General features: G+C 44.6%; 1 protein-coding gene across 2 annotated transcripts in view; it reads right to left on the reverse strand.

The window, feature by feature from the left end:
• Nucleotides 1–823: 823 nt before the first annotated feature.
• Nucleotides 824–21,447, reverse strand: part of Thrap3 (thyroid hormone receptor associated protein 3) — a 39,328-nt gene continuing 18,704 nt past the window's right edge. For both annotated transcript variants that reach the window (XM_036178102.1, XM_036178103.1), the window contains exons 3-11: nucleotides 16,363–17,265; nucleotides 14,259–14,957; nucleotides 12,572–12,744; nucleotides 11,646–11,757; nucleotides 9,658–9,742; nucleotides 7,919–8,106; nucleotides 4,781–4,976; nucleotides 4,219–4,362; nucleotides 824–2,397 (exon numbers count right to left, since the gene is read on the reverse strand). In XM_036178102.1, the coding sequence (XP_036033995.1) occupies nucleotides 2,176–2,397; nucleotides 4,219–4,362; nucleotides 4,781–4,976; nucleotides 7,919–8,106; nucleotides 9,658–9,742; nucleotides 11,646–11,757; nucleotides 12,572–12,744; nucleotides 14,259–14,957; nucleotides 16,363–17,265 (2,722 nt within the window). In that variant the 3' untranslated portion in view covers nucleotides 824–2,175. The remainder of the gene's footprint in view (nucleotides 2,398–4,218; nucleotides 4,363–4,780; nucleotides 4,977–7,918; nucleotides 8,107–9,657; nucleotides 9,743–11,645; nucleotides 11,758–12,571; nucleotides 12,745–14,258; nucleotides 14,958–16,362; nucleotides 17,266–21,447) is intronic.

The raw sequence follows: 21,447 nt of genomic DNA on the forward strand, positions 1-21,447 counted from the left end.
GGGAGCTTGGAGGGCGGGCCGCGCCGCTGGGCTGTAGGCTGGATGAGGCGGGGACTCAAGTCATAGGTCAGGATCTGGTGCTAGGAGTGGGCGGCCTGGCTCAGCAGGTTGGGCCCCAGTTCAGAGTCGTCGTCTAGGGTCTCGGCCCAGTGCGAGGTTAACAACTCCTCCAAGGGCTCTTTCGCCGACTACTAAATTCTACTTTGGCCAAGTCTCCCAACCTAGGCCAGTCTTTTATACATTTCCTGGCCCACCCTCTACTGGCTTGCAAGTTCTTAGCTGCAGGGGAAGGTGGGGAGAGGTACATACCAGGGCGGGGTTATTCCAGAGAAAGCGCCCCAGAAGCAGAAAGTGGTAGCTCCTGTCTCTGAAAAACTATGGCTGGTATATTCCAAAACTTCAAAACCTCACTGGTGGAGCTTTGAGGCCTGGTTGGGTTTCTGACAATTGTTACAGATTCTCCTAAAGAACCAAGTCTAGTCAAGCCCAGGGCTGGCAAGAGTCTGAATGTTAGGGCCCACCCACCAAGGGGCCAGGCTCACCTGTAAATAATCTTCCGGCTGGGTGAATATACAGCGGCCATTTGACTGCAACCTTGACCCCTGCCTCAACAGGAAGGAAACCAAAGTCCTTGCTCCTTGCATTACAGGGAAGTTTGACTTTTGGCTATTAAAAGCAGAGAATACAGGGACTCCACTGAGAACAAGAGGCCTTCTCCCCAGTTAAGAGCAGACTGTAGGTCTCCTGAAACTTGTGTGGGCGGAAGTACCTACAGCCCGGGGAGGCTTATGCAGGCGTGAGGACAACAACGAACACAGTCCACTCACATCTGTCACTTCATTTATTGTTTTTATTTGCAGGAGGAGTTGAAACAAAAACTTAAGGGTGTTTTTCTTTTCTTCCCTAAACATGAATCATTCAAGTAAAACCAACTTAACTATAGAAATTAGCAAAGTAAGGGGAAGTAGTAACACCCCACGAGCAAGGCTGGGGGGAGAGGAGGTGCAGCCGGCATAGACCACGTGCACATAGACCATATGCTGTGTTCATCTGCTCGGGACCGCCTCCCCAGAAGGCAAGCACAAGGACCTTTTGTGAGGATGTTCCCCCTCAAACATATGAAAGTGTTCCAACTCAAAACTTAAGGTTAAAAAAAAACAAACAAACCAAAAACATACAACCCCACAAACCACCCAGCCATAACCACCATCCTTAATCGATCATAGGAGTTTCTTTTCATTTTATAAAAAGATCAATAAAAAATATTGAAAAAATTCTTTTCTCATCTTATATTTGTAAAGATAATAGAATTCAGAAGTTTCTTAGAAAACAGACCAGAAACTACCCTCCAGTTTCCCTCCCTTTGCTGAGAACCAGCAGGACTGCAAAGTTGAGGATAGTGGAGCTGCTGGTGGAAATGGGAAGCCCAGCCCAGGAGAAATCAGACAAGAGCAGGGTGCATGGGGAGGCCGGGAGCAACTCCACGTGACACATGGCTGTGCAGAAAGGGGAATAATGCAAGGTGGTCAGAAAGGCCTTAAACTCCTCCTTGACATACAAAACCGGTTTCTACAAAGATCCAAGCAGTTTGGTCCCAAACTGAGGCAAACACTTCAATGTTTATTCACATGCTTTGTTTTCTCTTAAGAATCAAAGTTGCCCAAATTAAATCTTTCTGCTAATATTACTACATATGTCTTAAAAAGAAAGAAAAAAAAAGTAAAGAAAAAATAAGGGATTTTTAAAAATCAGGACAGGAAAAGACTGAAAACCAAGTTCATCCTCTTAGCTCCAAATGAAATGAAATTAAGAAAACTTGGTTTCTAATAGGGAAAAAAACAAACAAACAAAAAAAAAAACAAAACAAAAAAAAACCCCAAATCCAAGCATCAGCATCATTCTCCCTACCCTGCCCCCACCCCACACACCAACAACAAACAAGAAACAGCTGGAGCCCACTGTACTGTGGCCACTCAAAACACGGCCTGATCCTAGGCTGTGGCCAGCATCTTCTGTCCAGTGGGACAACACCGGGGATGCGTACTCTGCCGTCGAAGGGTTGTGTGCGGCTGGTGGGTTGTGGGGTGGGTTTGCAGGGTCTTCTGGGGGCTCCCTGTTTAGCGCCACCAGCCTCCCCAGCGCCTTTCTCCCCTGGCAGGGCTCCATCACGAGTGCCTACTCGGCCGTGGGCTGTAAACTGTCCTTCTCCTCTCTGCTCTCGGCCCCGCTCTCATCGTCTTCAATTTCTCCTTCCTCCCCACTGAACTTGTCGTGGGCCCACTTGGGGCTGGTACTGGACTTCCGGAACATGAACCGACCCCGACCCCGGGGGAAGGCTCCTCGGCCACGGCCACGGCTCACCCACTTGTCACTGCCTTCACCTTCCCGGTCATCATGCTGCGAGGAAAGAGACATCATCAGTACCACTGCTCTTTCTGTACCCACCACACAGGCCAGAGCCTGTGCCCAGCCTCCTTTTCTGCCCTTCACCACTCTCCTACTGCAGAACTGCCAGAGACTCCGGTCCAAGAGCACCACTGGGTACCTAAGGGACTCTCAGGCAAGTGTGAAGAGTAATAGAAACCCTTGACAGAGCATCGAGACAGAGGCGTCAGCTCGCTGAACTCTCCTGTCCATCCTGCCACCATCACTCTCGTGTGATGCAAACTATTGTTTACAACACTTTCTCTGCTTTTTAAAAATAATTTAAGCCGGGCGGTGGTGGTGCACGCCTGTAATCCCAGCACTCGGGAGGCAGAGGCAGGTGGATCTCTGTGAGTTCGAGGCCAGCCTGGGCTACAGAGCTAGTCCAGGACAGGCTCCAAAACTACAGAGAAACCCTGTCTCGAAAGACAAACAAAAAACAAAAACTTTACTATTTAAAATTTTATATACATCAATCAGTGTTTTAAGCCTGCATGTATGTCTGTGTGTTGGTCAGATCCCCTGGAACTGGAGTTACAGACAGGTGTGAGCTGCCATGTGGGAGCTGGGAATTGAACCCAGGTCCTCTGGAAGAGCAGCCAGTGTTCATTCTTTCATTCTTTTTTCCGAGACAGGGTTTCTCTGTGTAGTTTTGGTCCCTGTCCTGGATCTTGCTCTGTAGCCCAGGCTGGCCTCAAACTCACAGAGATCCGCCTGGCTCTGCCTCCCGAGTGCTGGGATTAAAGGCGTGCGCCACCACCACCCAGCCACTGTGCCATCTCTCCAGCCCTAGAACACCATTTCTCAAAGGAAGAATCTAGAAAGTCAATCATACTAACATGTGAGATGGAACTGGGCCATTAGACACGGAACAAAAGCCCTACCTGGGGCTCCAGTGCTTTCCACCACTCCTACCCCAGGCTGCCCTCTTGTAGAGCACCCCCCCTCTTCACTAGTATGAAGAAGACAGTGTCACAGGAGGACAACCTACATCTTGACAATCCCTGTTCTGACGTCTTGGGGGAAGTGAAGCAGCTTCTGTCTCATGCTTAGACTCTAATCACTCCACAGTTTCAGCAAGCCACTCACAGAAGCCAGTCTAAGCCTGTCTTAGGCTCCTGGAGGTCAGTTCGGCTGACTGCCAGCTGCGCCTGTCCAAGGCTGCAGTGCCACAAGGACCACCATTAGCTTGGCAATGCTCCCTCTGGTGGCAAACAGAAGCAGGGGAGGGCCTTTCCTTTCACAGCAACCCCACACCTATTCAGGCCCTCTAGAAGCTTCAAACTGGCTTCCAACATTAGGCACAACTCCCAGGAATTACATGGGCTTGGATACAGGCCTGCTGAATCACAGCAAGGACAACAGAGTTACTGACTAGGTAATAGCCCAGCATGGGAACGATCCACAACACAGGTAAGAGAAAAAAACCTCAGTGGCATTTTATTATGGGAACAACTTTCTTTCCTCCAACAGTTCTAGAGCTGTTTTTCCTGTCACTCTAGTAGCAAAGGTTGTTGATAAGAGGCTGGGAGTGAGTGAGGAGTCAAAGTTCACAGGACAAGAAAGGCAACAGTAGTATTTCTTGTTTCTTCTGGAATCCATAAACAGCTCAGAAGATAAACTGACTTATCCCTCCAGAGAAGAGCCATCTAGCTAGCACTATACTAACACATTCACAGTGCTCTAAGCCTGTACACAAATTTAACAAGGTCAGACAGACCAATTAAAGTCTTCAAATCAGCCACTGTGTGCCAAGACTCTCTTGGCCCTTCCTGGTTAGTCCCAGACACATACCAAGTAATACTTCTTGCTTTTGGGTGTGTACTCTGGATCCCATTCCTCTTCCCGGTTTCTCTTTTGAAAATCATTGTTGCTGTTGTTGTTATTGTTACCAGAATAGTTTCCTCTGCCCCAACCTCTCCCTCTTGCTCGAAATTGCTGTAGAAATAAAGGAAGCAAAAGGACCAAGTCCATGTCAGCAGCAGAAACATCCCCTGTCTTCTGTTCAAACACTTCCCTGACAGGGAATAGACAGGGAAATGGACCCCTGTTACGAGTAGTTCAACTAGTTTCTACTCATTTCTTTCCTAGACAGTTCAGGGGGTACATACACATGGTCAGAGAGAGGGCCTTCCTTCAAGCAAGATAAAGGTAATGGGGGAAGTCCTGGGATGGGAAGCTATAAAAGGCTTGGGAGTGATTATAAACAAAGAAACAAGTGAACATAGACGCTAGGGAACCAAAGAATCTATAACTGGCTTGCTTAGACCAGAGGCAAAAGAACTGATTATCCTCCTGATGTTCAGTCAGGACTAGAAGGAGCCGGAAGCTGACAAAGAGGGAGGGAGGCCCTTACAAAGGTTCCCCGAGCTCTGCCGCCTCTTTCATTTGGACCCACGAAGTCTTTGGTCCCCAGTCTGGATTTATCAAAACCTGTGGTGCTCTCCTCCCTCTCCTCTGCTTCCTCGGGGTACTCCTCTGCTTTGTAGGAGTGAGACGACTGGGAAGAGGAAGAAGAGGACCTAGACCGGTCTCTGGTTCTGCGGTGCTTCCTACATGGAGAAGAAGAAGGAGGAGGAAATCAAGACTGGTCCTGGCAGCCCCACAAACTACCAAGCAACTAGATTACCACTAACCTGTTCACCCCAACCCAACCAGCAGACCTGGGGCTTCCTCCTGGTTTTGTGAGTCATCTTCAGTGACATATGTTTCTAAGCTTGCCACTGAGTATGTAGCAAACGGAAAGAACATGAAACACCAATGGCCTCCAGTATTATCAGTCTAACACGTGACCCACAGAGACGTCAAGCTGTAGGAGTCACACTGGCTGGTTCTGACACTGCAGCAAACCCTTCTGTTAGTGTGCTAACTCCTGGTACTCAAAGAAATGCTGTTTTGCAGGCAGGTGCAAGGGGGGTGGGAGGCACTCTAAGATGAAATAAACTGTCTAAACACCTTACTAATAAAACAAGTATTCAACAGTGACCACAGAATTCCCCATCACTCAGTTTATAGGTGATAAGAGCTGAGCAGAGTCTGGACTCAAAGCCACCAATCAGCCCACAACTCTGTGCAACACCTCCTACTGAGATGAGACAGGCGGTGCTGTGAGGTCTAGAGTCTGAGCAACTCTTCTTGGAGTCGTATCTCTTCCTTCCCCTTCATCTGGGGAATTACAGGCTAGACAAATTAATTACTATGGTGACTCATTGTCTATACACTACAGGTTGGTGCCAGTCCTACTAGAGGTAACAGAAGAGGCTACTAAATGACTCTGAGGAGTCAGGAGGACCAAGCTCCTCAAATTCTTCAGTTCTTCGTTTACTGAAAGCATTTTGGGGTTGGAGAGTTATTTCAGCTATTAAGAACATTTGTTAGTCAAACTCAGCAACCACATGACAGCTCACAACCACCTGTAACTCTAGTTCTGGGGAGCCAATACCCTCTCTTGGCCTCCTGGGGCACCGGGGACACACATGGTACCCAGACATGTGTACTTATCATAACCAGAACGTGAAAAATCTAACCACTCTATTACTCAGTGCTACTGCAAGAAGTTTTCAGAAATAAGACTCTCAAGAGGTTCCAATTCGAGCCAGGCAGTGGTGGAGCACAGCTTTAATTCCAGCACTCCGCCTGGCTCTGCCTCCCGAGTACAGGGATTAAAGGCATACACCACCACCGCCAGGCCTGAAGTGCTTTTTATAAATGAAGAACAGAGAAATAACTTGAGGTCTCTGTTCCTGGGAGTCCACCTGACACCTCAGTCATTTAGTAACTTCCTCTATTAACTCTGGTAGGGCTGGCACTGACCTCTAGAAACCTGCTCTAAGCAACTTGTTGAAAATTACACTGCAACTCAGGGGTGGGCATATTTCAGAAATATCAGATTTACTCAATTCTGAGTGCTTGTAGGGATTCACCCCCTTCCCACCAGTGGCAATGTAGTGCACACTGATAAACCCAACACTTGGGAGATAGAAGATGATCAGGAATTCAAGGTCATCCTTAGCTGCTGTAGAGTGAGTAAAGCCAGCAGCCTGAGAAACAGCCTGCCAGTTCAAGTTCAGAACAGCAGAAACGTTGCTTTTTTAGACAGTGAAAGCTGCAACTCGGCTCCATGTAAGGAAAGGTGACTGAAACCAAAGAAACTTCCATAATGAGTGCGCCAAGGCTGGTGTAGCTCAGCTGGAATGCACCTGCCTATCATGTGCAAGGCCTAGAACTCTCAAGCACCACCAAAAAGAAAGCAAATAGAAACATCATGGCATTGGCATGTTATGCTGTCCTACATAATTCAACAATGCCTGCTTTGTTTAAGAAATATTGGGCTGGGCGGTGGTGGCGCACACCTTTAATCCCAGCACTCGGGAGGCAGAGCCAGGCGGGTCTTTGTGAGTTTGAGGCCAGCCTGGTCTACAGAGCGAGATCCATGACAGGCACAAAGCTACACAGAGAAACCCTGTCTCGAAAAACCAAAATAAAAAAATAAAATAAAATATTGGAACACCTCTTCTGACCTGTCTGTGAAACACCATCAAATCTGTCCTATTTAGTTTCAACTGATTCTTTAACCAGTATTATTATTCTAATGTATTAGATGTAATACAGTATCTTATTCTAATTTTTATTCCAACAATGATGTTCTTTCTTTCTTTCTTTTTTTTAAAGATTTATTTATTTATTATGTATACAGAAGAGGGCACCAGATCTCATTACAGATGGTTGTGAGCCACCATGTGGTCCTGGGAATTGAACTTAGGACCTCTGGAAGAGCAGTTGGTGCTCTTAAGCTCTGAGCCATCTCTCCAGCCCAACAATGACTTCCCAAACTCTAAGCACACTGAGAAAATGTTCAATGAGAAAGAACATGGCCAAAAGACCTGTCGAAAAAAACTTGCCAATGACTCTCTACAAACCCTTGCAGGCATTCATTTCTTGCACAAAGCCTTCTTTGAACAAAGATAACCTTACTTAGATATATAAATTCTATTTTCTTTTTCTTTCTTTCTTCTTTTTTTGCCAGAGCTGAGGACCGAACCCAGGGTCTAGCAAGCGCTCTACCACTGAGCTAAATCCCCAACCCCCTATTTTCTTTTTCTAGACAGGGTTTCTGTGTAGCCTTGGCTATCTCTGTAGACCAGGCTGGCCTAGAACTCACAGAGATCCGCCTGCCTCTGCCTCCTGAGTGCTGGGATTAAAAGCATGAGCCACCACCGCCCAGCTTAGAAATTCTATTTTCAAGCTAGGGATGAAGATGCTGCAGATGTTGCTTTAGTTCCTAGCCCAAGTATTGTGTGCTCTCACGTAATCCCAGCACTGGAGGGACAGGGTTTGGGCAACCTGGTCTACATAGTAAGTTCTAGGCCAGCAAGGGTTTCATGTTCAGACTCTGAGAAAAGGTGAAAACAAACCGCCACCAACAAAGCAGTCTAGTGTGAATAACAGAGACTTTACTCTGGAATCTACGGTGAGAGGCGGGGGCATCACGTACTTCTGCTTCTTTGATCCTTTGTGAGTTTTCTCTGTTTTCTCAGTCGATCTTTCTCTTGAGTGGCTAGAGTCTCGGGAATCCACCGACTCTCTTGATTTACCTCGCTTAAGATCTCTCTCCTTATGTTTTTTACGACGCTCAATATCAAGGCGGAGATCAACAGGATCATCTTTGTATTTGCCTTCAGCCTGCCAAAAAAGATGTCAAAATTAAGGTTTTTGGGATCCAAACCTGCTAACTTACTCACTCTCAAATGTGGTTTCTATCAATGGAGGCACTAGGAATCTAAGAGCCTCACCCCAGCCAGTTTGTGTTTTTTAAAAAAATAATCAAGGTGCTATCTCATAAAAATGCGGTATGTGAATCTTACTTTGTTTCCTGTGTCCCAATGGAATGCCTCTGGCTAGGTGTATATGCTCAAGTGGCCAAAATCAACTCTGGAAGGTGTTATTAGGCTTATAGGAAATGTTCACTTCTCCCTATCTAAAGTAGCCACCCACTAGTGTGTGGAATCACCTTAAACTACAAGAAGACAAAAAAGCAACATTGGCCAGATCACCTCTGCAATGGCCTTCAATAACTCCAGCAAACTTCATGAGGGCAAATGCCTAAGATGGTTTCAGGGACATCATGTACTAGGACTTGTCAAGACTTAAGTCCTTGATAACAGGAAGCGTCCACACTGTATCAACATATACATGAACCATAAACTTTCTGATGTAATATTTCATTTAAATAGCAAGAATGATAGGAAGGGGGTTTATTATTTTATCAATTTTTTCTGAGAGTCTAAGACCTCTATAGACTCCCAAAGCCAGTAAGTAAACAAATAAATGACAACAAAGGACAATGCAGCCACACTCCCTCGGCCACTGGACGGCATCATTGAGGCGCATGGAGCATAGAGGCATGGAGCATAGACTTCTGCTGCTTCACTAGGGCCAGGCTGAGGCATGTGGGGACAGGGAAAGGGGTGGAAGATGAGAGATGGCACAACAGTGCCTCTCAACACTTTCAACCAAAAAGACAAATTTGTTTAGAAAATTTTAAAACAGTATTTTAAAAAAGGTTTCAGTAGCAAAGAATAGCCATCTTATTTCAAATTTCAAATGTATATATGAAATGATGGTCAATAAATATTAAGATCATAAAAACTCCATCTATATATTTCACAGTAAAGACTGCATGAGTCCAATCTTTTATAGTAACAGTTTTATGTGCACATCATTGCAAATGTAGCCAGGCCATTTTAAAGTAACAGTAATTGACAGATGATATGGTACAATGTTAGGGAAAAACAAAAAAGCGCACCAGCTGTTGAACACAGTCTACTGAGTTAAGATATGAATATTTCACTCTGCTCTGACATGCATGTCTTTCTGAAATCATGGTTGGAAATAGTGCATGTAGACAGTTGATTTGATAATACTTACAAGCAGAAAAATATCACAAAAAGTTTCTTCTCTCATCATGGGCACTTGTTCCAAAACGCCTCTCTTTTTTTTCTCAAGCTCACCTCAATAGACTCTGGGGTCATTTACCATATTCTAACCACTTCACAAAGGTTGTTGATACATTTTAATAAAAATTAACCCTTTGTAGTTCATTTTTAGAATTATGCCCATCCTTAAAAGAAAAACACAAACTTAAGTAGAGAGTAATTTAAACAAACACATTTCTGTCAAGTTCATGCCCAACGCACTCATTAGGTTGGAATTACTATCAAAGCAACAGTTCACCTTGTAGCCAGCTTCCCGGGGACTTTTCATTTCCTCGTGAGTCAAACCATGTTTTCTGAATGTACTGGGGGAAATGTCTATCCTCCTAAAACGAAAGCACAGAGATTGTGGACTAGTCTACAGAACAACATTGGTTAACATTCTAAATCCTAGGGTAGGTAATGGAGTCACAGACAATTACTTTTCATAGCTTATCTGTTATTAGTTATATCCTCCCCTTTTTAGTGTTAAGATTAAATGTATATGCCTAATATGCATTCCATAATTGAGCTAGACCTGTAACAGCCTCCTCATAAGATAATTTAAAAAATAAGTATTATATTCATTTATTCATGTGTATATGTATGTGTATCTTTAATGCACAAGCTACAGCACCACGTGTGGAGGTCAGAGGACAACTTATGGAGGCAGTTCACTCCTACAATATGGAACCTGGGGATCAAACTCACTAAGCTTGGCAACATGCAACTTTACCCAGTGACCACCTTGCCAGCCCAAGTTCCTTTATTTTATTTTGGGGGTAGGCAGTACTAGGGACTGAACTTCAGAGCTTTGCATATACTAGGCAAGCACTCTACCTACCAGTGAACCGGAGCCCCCAGCACTTTACTCTTTCCTGATTTGTTTTATTTTGCTTTTTTTCACTATATAGTAGTCCTAGCTGCCCTGGAACTTGCTATTCAGACCTGGCTGTTTTCAAACTCATAGAGATCTACCTGCCTCTGCCTCCCAGCGCTGGGATTAAAGATGTGTGTCACCATGCCTAGGCTCTGTTCTTTCATGATAGTGCTAATAGTTAGCAAGGCAGATTCAATCTTAGATTTGCTTATTATCATGTCTACTGCCCTGAATACATACATATGCTCTGCTAAACTTAAAGAGTAGTTTCCATTTTGAGAATCCAAGCACATGGGCCCATTATTTCTCTGTAATACTAGTTCTAGATGAGAAACTGCCCTAGACCGACACAGACCCTACCAGATGCTAAATCTATGACTGTTTTACAAGCTTGGTCTTCCACGGTACTAAGCTGATTGAATAATACTCAGGAATTACAGGTTTCCAGACAAGATCTCCATGTGTCTAACACATTGCCTCCATTACAAGGGTTATTCTTTAAACCTGCTGGTCCTTTGTTTTGTTTTGTTTTTTTGAGACAAGGTTTCTCTGTGTAGCTTTGGTGCCTGTCCTGGATCTTGCTCTGTAGACCAGGCTGGCCTCGAACTCACAGAGATCCGCCTGGTGTGTGCCACCACCACCCAAATCCTGCTGGGCCTTTTTTAGAGACTTATTTATTATGTATACAAAAGAGGGTGCCAGATCTCATTACAGATGGTTGTAAGCCACCATGCGGTCCTGGGAATTGAACTCAGGACCTCTGGAAGAGCAGTCAGTGCTCTTAACTGCTGAGCCATCTCTCCAGCCCCTTGGACCTTTTTTAAACCCCTTGAGATAAGTAAATTTTAAGCTTCTCCCTCAACCCTCTTCCCCAGCAAATTCTCCTAAATGAAATACATGAAATAGATAGGGTTGCTTAAAGAAGTTAGTATTTATTACTACAGGACCCTCAGGTTCTGTAGGCCCAATGTGAGAGACTACAGCCTTCAAAACATCCTTTCCATTCTCAAATACAATGTCCCCAGAAATCCATGAGTCCTAGTAATTATGTTACCCTAAATTTTGGATCAAAAGTATATTAGCAGGAAAATGTAACAAGGTTGGTTTAATATCAAATGACAAGTTTATTTTTTAATGATTTATTTTTATTTCATATGCACTGGTGTTTTGCCTGCATGTATGTCTATACAAGGGCATTGGATCCCCTGGAACTGGCCTTACAGACAGCTGTGAGCTGCCATGTGGGTGCTGGATATTGAACCTGAGTCCTTTGGAAGAGCAGTCAGTCCTCTTAAACACCGAGCCATCTCTCCAACCCCCAAATGACAAGTCTTTTATTACAACCCCCAGTGTAAGGCTGAGGACCTCACCTGTGTATCTCTGGGCTTTTCTTATTTTTAGCTGCTTCTTGTTCGTTTCCTCTCTTTAGGTATTTAGTAAAGCGTTCATGCAATGTCATTCCAGAGGATCCAAAATGATGTTCTGTTAAGATTCAAAGAAATACATGAATAAGCTATCAAGGGCAGATACAATGTCCAATGAACCTGCAGCCACAGAGATACAACTTAGTATTCAAATCCATACAATCTACTGAAGAAGGAAAGGAAAGTGGCTGGCTCAGAAACAATCTAATGCTGGGTTTCTAGTTAGCTCCTTCATCATAGGGACATGATGGAAGGACAAAGATCCTGGTGCTTACTCCCTGTGGGGCACAGGACCAATTATTACTGACTTTAACTCTAGATGGAACCTGTAACCAGCCCAATTCAGCTTTCTAAGTCACTGCTCTTGGCCATTTCTCAACCTGCCCACCTCCATTTGCCCAGGGGTTGACAGAACAATTTGGGAAAGAAATTCACATCATAAAGTCTACAAGAGACTGCTACAAAGGAAAAGAGGTTTGGAAAAGTCACTTCCCAGAAGCTAGAGAGATGGCTCAGAGATTAAGAAAGGTTGCTATTTGCCCAGAGGACACAAGTTCACTCTCCAGGACCTTTGTCAGAAGGCCCACAACGGAATGTAACTCTAGCTCCAAGGGATCTGACACCTTCTGGCCTCCATGGGAACCTCCCGCCCCAGATACATACACATACACAATATAAAATAAATCTTTAAAAAGACACTCCCCATACTTCATGTAGAGGATTTTGTTTATTATCATGATTACAGATTCCTAGCATCTTAAAGGATGTTCCTTTAAGATAGCTGCCTTTAGCTTCAAAAGTACTAGAGGCTTCTCATTCCCTAAGTCATCCTGTTTTAAGAAGACTAATGTACAGAAATGGTTTCTACTCACCTTTAACATGATGAACAATTGTCACTATGTGCTGAGCAAACAATTCTGAGGGGCTACGTTGAGACTGAGCTGACTGTATGTGCTGGAAAATGGAACGAAATTCTTGTTCCTTTTTATTGCTATGGACTAGGTCACGACAAAGCTTTCTTTCCTGAGCCAATAAGCCACTGGGTCTGAAAGACAAATACAAGGAGATTCAGTGTAACAAGAGATACACAAAGTTACAATTATTTTTTCTTTTTGGGTTTTCTGAGACAGGGTTTTTCTGTGTAGCCATGGCTGTCCTGGAACTTGCTCTGTAGACCAGGCTGGCCTCAAAATCAGAGATCAGCTTGCCTCTGCCTCCCAAGCAGCTGGGACTGAAGGTGTGTGTGTGTGTGTGTGTGTGCCACCACCACCTGGCTGAAAGTCACAATTTTTTAACCATAAAAATATACTAATTTTCAAGATAGTTTTTTTTCCTACATATAACTCAAGGCTGGCTGTGACGGTGTAGAATGCTGGGCACCAAAGCCAGGGCCTTGTGCAAACAAAGTATGAGAGTCTTCCAACACTGAACCATGGTTTCCTATTATTATTTTGGGCCAGGGAGAGGAGGATGAACAAGTGTGGCACGCACACGTGAAAGACAGAACACAATTTGTAGGAATCAGTTCTTTCCTTCCAGATCACCAGGCCTGGTGATGTCGCCTTTACCCGATGAACCATCATGCCAGCACCCCCTTCCTTTTTCTGAGACAGTTCCAAAGAGTTTTAAATCTATCCACAATGCTCCTTTTCTCTACCAAAGTCCAAGTAATGTTACCATCACAACTAAGGAAAGATGGGTCCAAAAACCTCTTTCATCACTGAGAATCTTTAAGTGGGGAAGTGTTAAACTTTGGTGACTATATTTTCTATTGCTGCTTGTTTTAACACATAAAACAAAGACACTGTAAAAGATCAAATAGCTTGGCTAGGCAAGGTCATTCAAGGAGGCAACCTAAAGAAGCAAAGAGTGGAGCTGGTGAGATGGCTCAGTGGGTACAGGTGATGGCCTCCGAGCCAGAACTTGATCCCCAGGACCAACATGGGAGAAGGAGAAAACTCCAGAAAGATGTCCTCTGACCTTCACATGTGTGCTGTGGCATGTGTGGCCCCCCATATGTGCCACTCTCCCCTTCTTAAGTAGAAGTGCCAAGAGTAGAGTGTGGCTTGAATGGCACTGAAGCAGAGTTCTAACTGGCTGGGTAACTGAACTAAATCAAAACCAGCCAGTCTAGACTCTAGCATGCTTTCCTCAAGTTAGGGGAGGAAGGGAAGGAAGAAGCTAGATCCATCCATTTGAAATTTTCTGTTAGTTAATGGTGGGAAACATATCAGATTCTGGTGACCCAAGTAAAACGGAGACATGATTCTCAAGTGTCTTCACAGGTAAAAGAAACAATGGGGGTAGGAGTTGGCTTGGAGGTGAAGACAGACCAAAATAGCAGTTCCAAGTTCCCAGAAATAAAGTCAGCCAGTAGCAGCTGAAGACCTTCTTTACCCCAGCAATGCCTACGGGCCACAATCAATCTGTGAGCTGTCATCACCGGGTGACACACCCTTCTCTACTCAGGGACAGACACAGGCTATCCACAAGGACACGTTTCCATTCTCAGGAAGAAGGGGTAAGGAAGCCCCAGGATCAAAAAGGAGCACTCCTCACCGTGCAAGGTCCTCATCAAAGGAGTCCATCCGGACATTGACCTGGGCCTCCCGAGTAATGGAGAAGGAAGACTTCCCTGAGGAAAAGTCTCCTTTGTTTCCCAGCTTGTCTCGGCTCTCAGAGGTCTTCCTCGGAGGAGGTGATGAATTTTTCTCCTGGACTGCCTTGTATGCAGTCACTCGGAAATTCTTTTCTGGCACAAAGCCCCTGTGCCCACTTTCGCTCCTCTTGGCCCCTCCACGCTCCTCCTTTCTGGATCTCTCTGTGAAAGGCTCATCCTCCAGATCCTCTGCTTTCCTCTGCTTTTCCTTCCCCGTATGCACCAGGCTTTCCCACTTGCCTGACTTCTCTTCCTCCTGGTTTTTGCTTGCACCGGCTATGATTTTAGACATAAATTTGGGCTCATCATCAAACTCAGGTTCCTTCCTTCCCTTACTTTTGTCCTTATCTTGCTCATCCATCTCCTCTTTGTGGAAGTCAGCCATCTTTTTCTCAAAGTCATCACGGAGCTTATACCTTTTGGGTGACTGACTGCCTCGGAAGGGCTTCTCAGTGTCCGTCTTGGGAGCAAATGGATCAGATTTCATTTTTACATCAGCATCAGAGAAGCTCCCCTTCTCTTTCAGCTTCTCTTTATCAGTATTTGTTTGTTTCTGCTCCTTATCTTTCCCATTCTCTGTTTTCTGCTCTTCCAGATACCTAGTTATAAAGACACAAGGGAGACACACAAGAGGCCTCCTGAGCACCCTGCTCTACCACAGCACTTCTGTCCCCGCTCTGGTTTTGACTGAGCAGACATACCTACAGACCCCAGTCTTATCAGAACTTTCTACCTGGTTTTTGTTAATGATTACTGAAAGAATCCTTCATGGATTTTGAACTTGGCATGTAGGAGTCAGTGGAGCTGTGCCTTACAAAGACAGACAGACTGGAAGAGCAGTCATTTAGGTACTGAGAAACTTTACTTACCTGGTGTGTGGTCTAAGGGAATCAACTACAGTCACCCCAGCTTTCACTCATTCATTTAAATCTGCCTTCAGCCAAGTTAACAGTGTTCAACCTTGGACTGCTTTGATTTTATACAACTCACATTTGGAAATACAAGTCTCAAAAAGAGACTTCAAATTTGCTTCAAGTCACCTAGAAGATCTACATAATGAAATATACTGTGAACACATAAAAACAAAATACTTGTTAATAGGGGAAAGAATACGGAGGTGGCAAAATCATTATTCTCCTTAATGGAAAAGAAGAGACCAGACTCAAATCTACATTCTGTCTTGGTGAAGAACAAAATGACACTGCAAAGCAAACTCTAACTGCAGCGAAGCACAGAATTTGAATATCTGCTAATTATCAGCAATGCTAAACAAACTAGTTGTTACATGAGTGAGCATGACAAAGAACCAAGGGACCAGAGAATGTGCTAGTAAGAGTCAGGAACGGAAGGAGGAACCTCCTGCTGTCTCTCTCTAAAACATGGTCCTGGCACCTTTGCTGTAGTCTCCCACTCCATCCAGTCCACACAGGAATAATTCTTAACCAACTTACCATGCTCCCTTCCAGAGTAGCATACCCTCTTCTAAGATGAAGCCTGGGAGCTTCTACAAGGGCACACACCCACCCTGTGTTCTTTAAAAAAAAAAAAAAAAAAAAAAAAAGGTTCTCCTGGACTAAGCCTTGGGCTTTCCTACTCTGCCAGTCTCCTCAGAGTGTGTCTCTTCACCAGGGCAGGCCCATGCACACCAAACATGGCAGATGGTGGATCCTAGAGTTCTACAGCTCCAGTGGCCAGTCATGTTGGTAAAGACATGCTTTTTGGCAGCTGACCCACAAACCTCTACTGTTTTCTGGCTTAGACTGATAGAATCCAAGACAAGTTTTTAAATGTGCAAACATTACCACAGACTAAAGAAACTTATGCTTCAATAAAATTCCAGAAAGCCAGAGTTAGGCTAAAGGTTTCCTTGGGTGACTCCTTTAATGTCAGCTAATGAAAAGCTGAGGAAACAGGAATTACTTTATTACCATTAATCAGAGGTCTAACTCAGGTGTTACTATGGCTAGTGATAACTACTTGGGGATGGGGAAATGAGATACTTGCCTTTTTGGGTATGCTGCTCCTCCTGAAGCAGCGCTCTCCTCTTTCTGAGATGAACCATATGCAGAGCCAGTGGCTGGAGGACTCTTACCCACAGGGCTCTTTTTAGATGGACTCAAAGACCCAGAGCCATGGTCAAACTGACCTGGGTGTGTTCCAGACTGATAACCAGCACCACCTGACATCGATGAGCCCATCTGGGATGTATTAGAAAGTGGAGGACTAGGTTTTGGCACAGGGCTAGGGCGCGGTGACCTTCGCCTAACCACCACAGACTGGAGGGGGCTTTTGAGAGCTGGGCTTCTCTCCCGGGGGCTCAGATCAGAAACTGAGGCCCGTGATGCAGAGCCAGTGCTATAGGTGGTGGCATCTGGCCATGGCTTTGAGCTCTCAGACCCTTTTATATCTTGAGAGGCACCTCCAGAAAATGTCTGTTCCTTGGCCTCATCTCCTTGGTTATCACCAGCTGCCTGAGATGGCCTGCTATCCTTGGAAGAGGACTTTTTCTCTTTTGTAGACTTGCGCTTAGACGATTCAACCCTGCTGTGGTTGGAGGATGACCGGGAGGATGAGGAGCGCCTTGACCTGTCAGAGGATGACTTATCAGAGTTCCTAGAATGGCTCCTGGACCGTGGTGAAGGGGACCTTCTCTTTGGGGACCGGGATCGGGAACGGCCCCGACGAGGGCTGTATGCTTGTCGGTAGTTCTGCCAATTGGACCGATAGTTTCCATAGCCACCTCGGTTATACTGGCCCCATGGATAAAAGCCTCTGTTTCGCCCACGGAAATAATAGGGCCTTCGGTAGCCTCTGTTGTGGCCTCGGAAATCTCGATTCTGATACACTCGGGGGTGATTCCTTTCTCTGTTATGAGCTGGAGAATACGATCTGGAACGAGACCTAGAACTGCAGAGGAAGGGAATGGGGAAAATGTTTTTTTACACGGCATTTTTATTTAAAAAAAAATTGCCAACAAAGGTAACATTGCAATTTCTACTGTTCTGTATCATTTATTTTCAGCTTTGTTTTGAAAGCAAGGGTAGGGATTAAAGGTGTGTACTGTCACGAGTGGCCTAGGCCTGCATTCTTGCCCTTCCATCTAATCTCCAAGCAGCAGCCAATGACCTCTGAACCCACAGGCCAGATCCTGCCACTTTGCTCACAACACAGCACTGGCTGTGATCCTCCTCAGGAGGCCATCTAATCTCCCTTCTGTAAGGTCTACACTGGCTCTGCCTCGGGCCCCATGGGCTCCGTCCCCATGTCAAGGCTCCAGCAGCATCCCATGGAGGCCTTTTCTGGTTTTTCTAAAACTGGACCCTCATACCTTCCCCCTGCTTTTCTGAGAGCAAGCGTTTGTCTCTTTGCTCACAGCTGCATCACTAGAGCTTTGAGTTGCTGACATAAAGCACGTGCTCAACATCTGTCAGATGAAAGAGTTAATAAAGAACCCTGGGTTGGGAATTTAGCTCAGTGGTAGAGCCGCGCTCGCCTAGCAAGTGCAAGGCCCTGGGTTCAATCCTCAGCTCAAAAATATAAATAAAAATAAAGAACCCCCCTCCTCCCACTAAAAAAAGCAGGGGTATAAACTTAAACATCAATTCCCCCCCCTCAATTCTGTAAACTAAAGACACAGGCACAGGAGATGTAGCAGGTGACCACTCAGGATCTCTGGCTCTCACACTCCCATCCTAGTCCTTCTCAGTAAAGGAGGAATGTCTTAAATAAAGACCCGAGCTTGTAAAAGCACAATTTTAACAGCTTCCCATCAAACAAAAAAGCACAGCTATTAAAAAAAAAGTCTACGGCCATACCACCCTGAACACGCCCTATCTTGTCTGATCTCAGAAGCTAAGCAGGGCATGGTTAGTACTTGGATGGGAGACTACCTGGGAATACCGGGTGCTGTAGGCTTAAAATTAAAATTATAAAAAAAAAAAAAAAAAAAAAAACTTGAAAGAATCTGCCAAAATCAGACTAGAAAAACATGAAACCCTGATTCTGTGCTAGAGACTGGAAATCATCTATTTAGGTCAAATTTCTGTGGCTGAGCTGAGCTTCCTGATCTCACTGAGGCGCCACAAGAGGGCTCTATCTGACCCAAGCACAAGGACCAGAGAGAGCAAGAGAGCTAGAGAAAAGGTCCTTTTAACTCAAGGCAGCACTGTGTTCATTTTAATACAGAACTCTGAAGGAGCCAAGATCCATGGAAAGAACCATGGGTGCTCATAGGAGACTGTCTAACATGTCCAACAACACAAAGCCATGGACAACCAGAAGCATGAAAAAGGCCAGAGCCAGAGCCAGTGTATGGCTACTGGCTGGTTTTTTATCAACTTGACAGACACTAAAGTCACCAGAGGAAGGAGCCTCAATTGAGAAAATACCTCCATAAGATCAGGCCTATACAGCATATTTTAAATTAGTGATAAATGGGGGAAGGGGCCCATTGTGAGTGGGGCCATCCATGGGCTAGTGGTGCTGGGCTCTGTAAGAAAACACACTGACCAAGCCATGTAGAGAAAGCCAGTAAGCAGCATTCCTCCATTGCTTCTGCACCTGCTCCCATATCCAGGTCCTGGTCTGTTTGAGTTCCTATCCTGACTCCCTTCAATGATGGACAGCAATATGGAAGTGTAAGCCAGATAAACCCTTTTGCTCCTCAACTTGCTTTTGGTCACGGTGTTTCATCACAGCAATAGCAACCCTAAGACAGCCTGTAAGTCAAAGATCAGGGCTGTCAGCGTCAAGTCTGACAACCTGAGCTCTATTTTCAGTATGATCTGACCTCGAGGACCCATGGTGGGAAGAACCAACTCCCACAAGTTGTCCTCTAATTTTCACATGTGTAACACACACATACAAATTTAAAAAACAAATGGTGTGTACAAATTCACTGATTCCCTCTCCTTTGAGAGACTTGGTCTCATGTAGCCCTGGCTGGCCTCGAACTCTCAGAGAATCACCTCTCTGCCTCCCAAGTGCTAGGATTAAGGGCACTTACTTGATAAGGTTCTTGAATGCCATTTATTCTGCCAATTATGATATTAATATTACTAGGGAATATTTTCTCAAAAATATAGAATTCCTTCAGGAACAATAGCATGATCAAAGTATATTGTACTCACGTATGAAAACAACAGAATGAAATCTATTATTTTGTACTATTAAAACAAGAGTCCAGCTAGGCAGGGTAGTGCAGCACACCTATAGACCCAACACTTGTGAGGTGAAGGCAGGAGTATTAAGAGAAGGCAAGAATATCCCAAGGCTACACAAGTTTGAAGATACCGTCTCAATAAACAACAAAAACAACTAGGGAATGGAGGTGACTGTGGTTAAAAGCATTTGCAGCTGGGCGGTGGTGGTGCACACCTTTAATCCCAACACTCAGGAGGCAGAGCCAGGTGGATCTCTGTGAGTTCGAGGCCAGCCTGGGCTACAGAGTGAGTTCCAGGAAAGGCACAAAGCTACAGAGAAACCCTGTCTCAAAAAACCAAAAAAGCATTTGCTACTCCTCCAGTGGATCAGAATTTGGTTTCCAGCACCCATAGTATAAGTTCACAATCATCTGTAACTCCAACTCCAAAAGACTTGATGTCTTCATCTAGCTTCTGCAGGCACAGGCACAAAAACAAGACAAAAACCTTAGATAAGTATGTTAGTGTACATGTGCGATCCTAGTTACCTGGGAAGCCTAGGTAGGAGAACTGAACCTAGAGGAAGGCCTGGATGATTTAGCAAGATCCAGTTTGAAAACAAAATTGAGAAGGGACTGGGGATGTAGCTCACTGGTAGAGAACTTACCTACCACACAGGGCTAGCATTTCAGTTAAAAATGTGGTCTTTCCAGTTAATGAATTTGCCTGAGGGGCTTTTGGGGTTTTTTGTTTGTTTGTTTTGGTGCTGGTAACCAAACACAGAACCTTACACACTCAGCAAGCACTCTCCCATGGAGCGACACTGAGCCATGTTTGCTTATTATTTTTTGTTGCTGTTGTTTTTGTGATAGGGTCTGACTATGAAGCCTTGAATGTCTTCAAACTCAAGAGATCTGCCTGTCTCTTCCTCCCACATGTTGGGATTAAAGCCATTTGCCAGAATGCCTGGCTACGTTTGCTTTTAAAATAATTCGGGCTGGAAAGATGGCTCAGAGATTAAGAGCACCGACTGTTCTTCCAGAGGTCCTGAGTTCAATTCCCAGCAACCACATGGTGGCTCACAACCATCTGTAATGAGATCTGGTGCCCTCTTCTGTATGCATAACAAATAAATCTTAAAAAAAAAAAAAAAAAAATCCTGAGGCTTGCCTGTCACCAAGCATTTCAACCAAGTTCAACGTAACAGAAGGAGAGAATCAACTCCTGCAATCTGTTCTCTGACCTCCTTAAGTTCACTGTGGCATTGCTTGCCCATATACATACACACAAATAAAAGTAATAGAAAGTAATAAGGAGCTGGAGAGATGACTCAGTGGTTAAGAGCATTTGCTCTTGAAGCAGACCTGTATTTGAGTCAACACTCTCATGCTGGCTCACAGCTATATATTAACTCTAGTTTCAGGGAATCTGCCTCTCCTCTTGCCTCCAAGGTCACTGTATGCATGTGGTATACAAACATACAGACAGGCAAAACATTCACACACATAAAATAAAATAAAAACAAACCTTTATTCAAGGTCTTGCTTTGCAAAGTCTCTTACCCATAGCAATTCAGAGCAATGAATATTATGTGTTAATTCCAGAAATAATTCTTTAGTGGCTTCCTCCAATTATTTGTTTGTGTGTGGGGTATGTGCATGCATGCCACAGTGTATTATGCATAGGAACTCAAGGACAACTTGAAAGAGTTGGTTTTTCTTCTACTTGTGGATCCCTGGGATCAAACTCATGTCCTTAGGATTGGCACCAAGCTCCTTTATCCTCTGAGCCACCTTGCCAGTCTAATTCTTTGGTATTTACCATGTTTTAATAGTTTTTATTGTGGTAAATTGTTATTAACATTCTACTTCATTATGCTTTCTGTAGTTAATCTCTTTCTGTAGCTAATTTGTAAATTAAGCTTTATCATAGATGTGTATACAGGAAG

The sequence above is a fragment of the Onychomys torridus genome, chromosome 2 (assembly GCF_903995425.1).
Source record: "Onychomys torridus chromosome 2, mOncTor1.1, whole genome shotgun sequence".
In the NCBI taxonomy this organism is placed as follows: domain Eukaryota; kingdom Metazoa; phylum Chordata; class Mammalia; order Rodentia; family Cricetidae; genus Onychomys; species Onychomys torridus.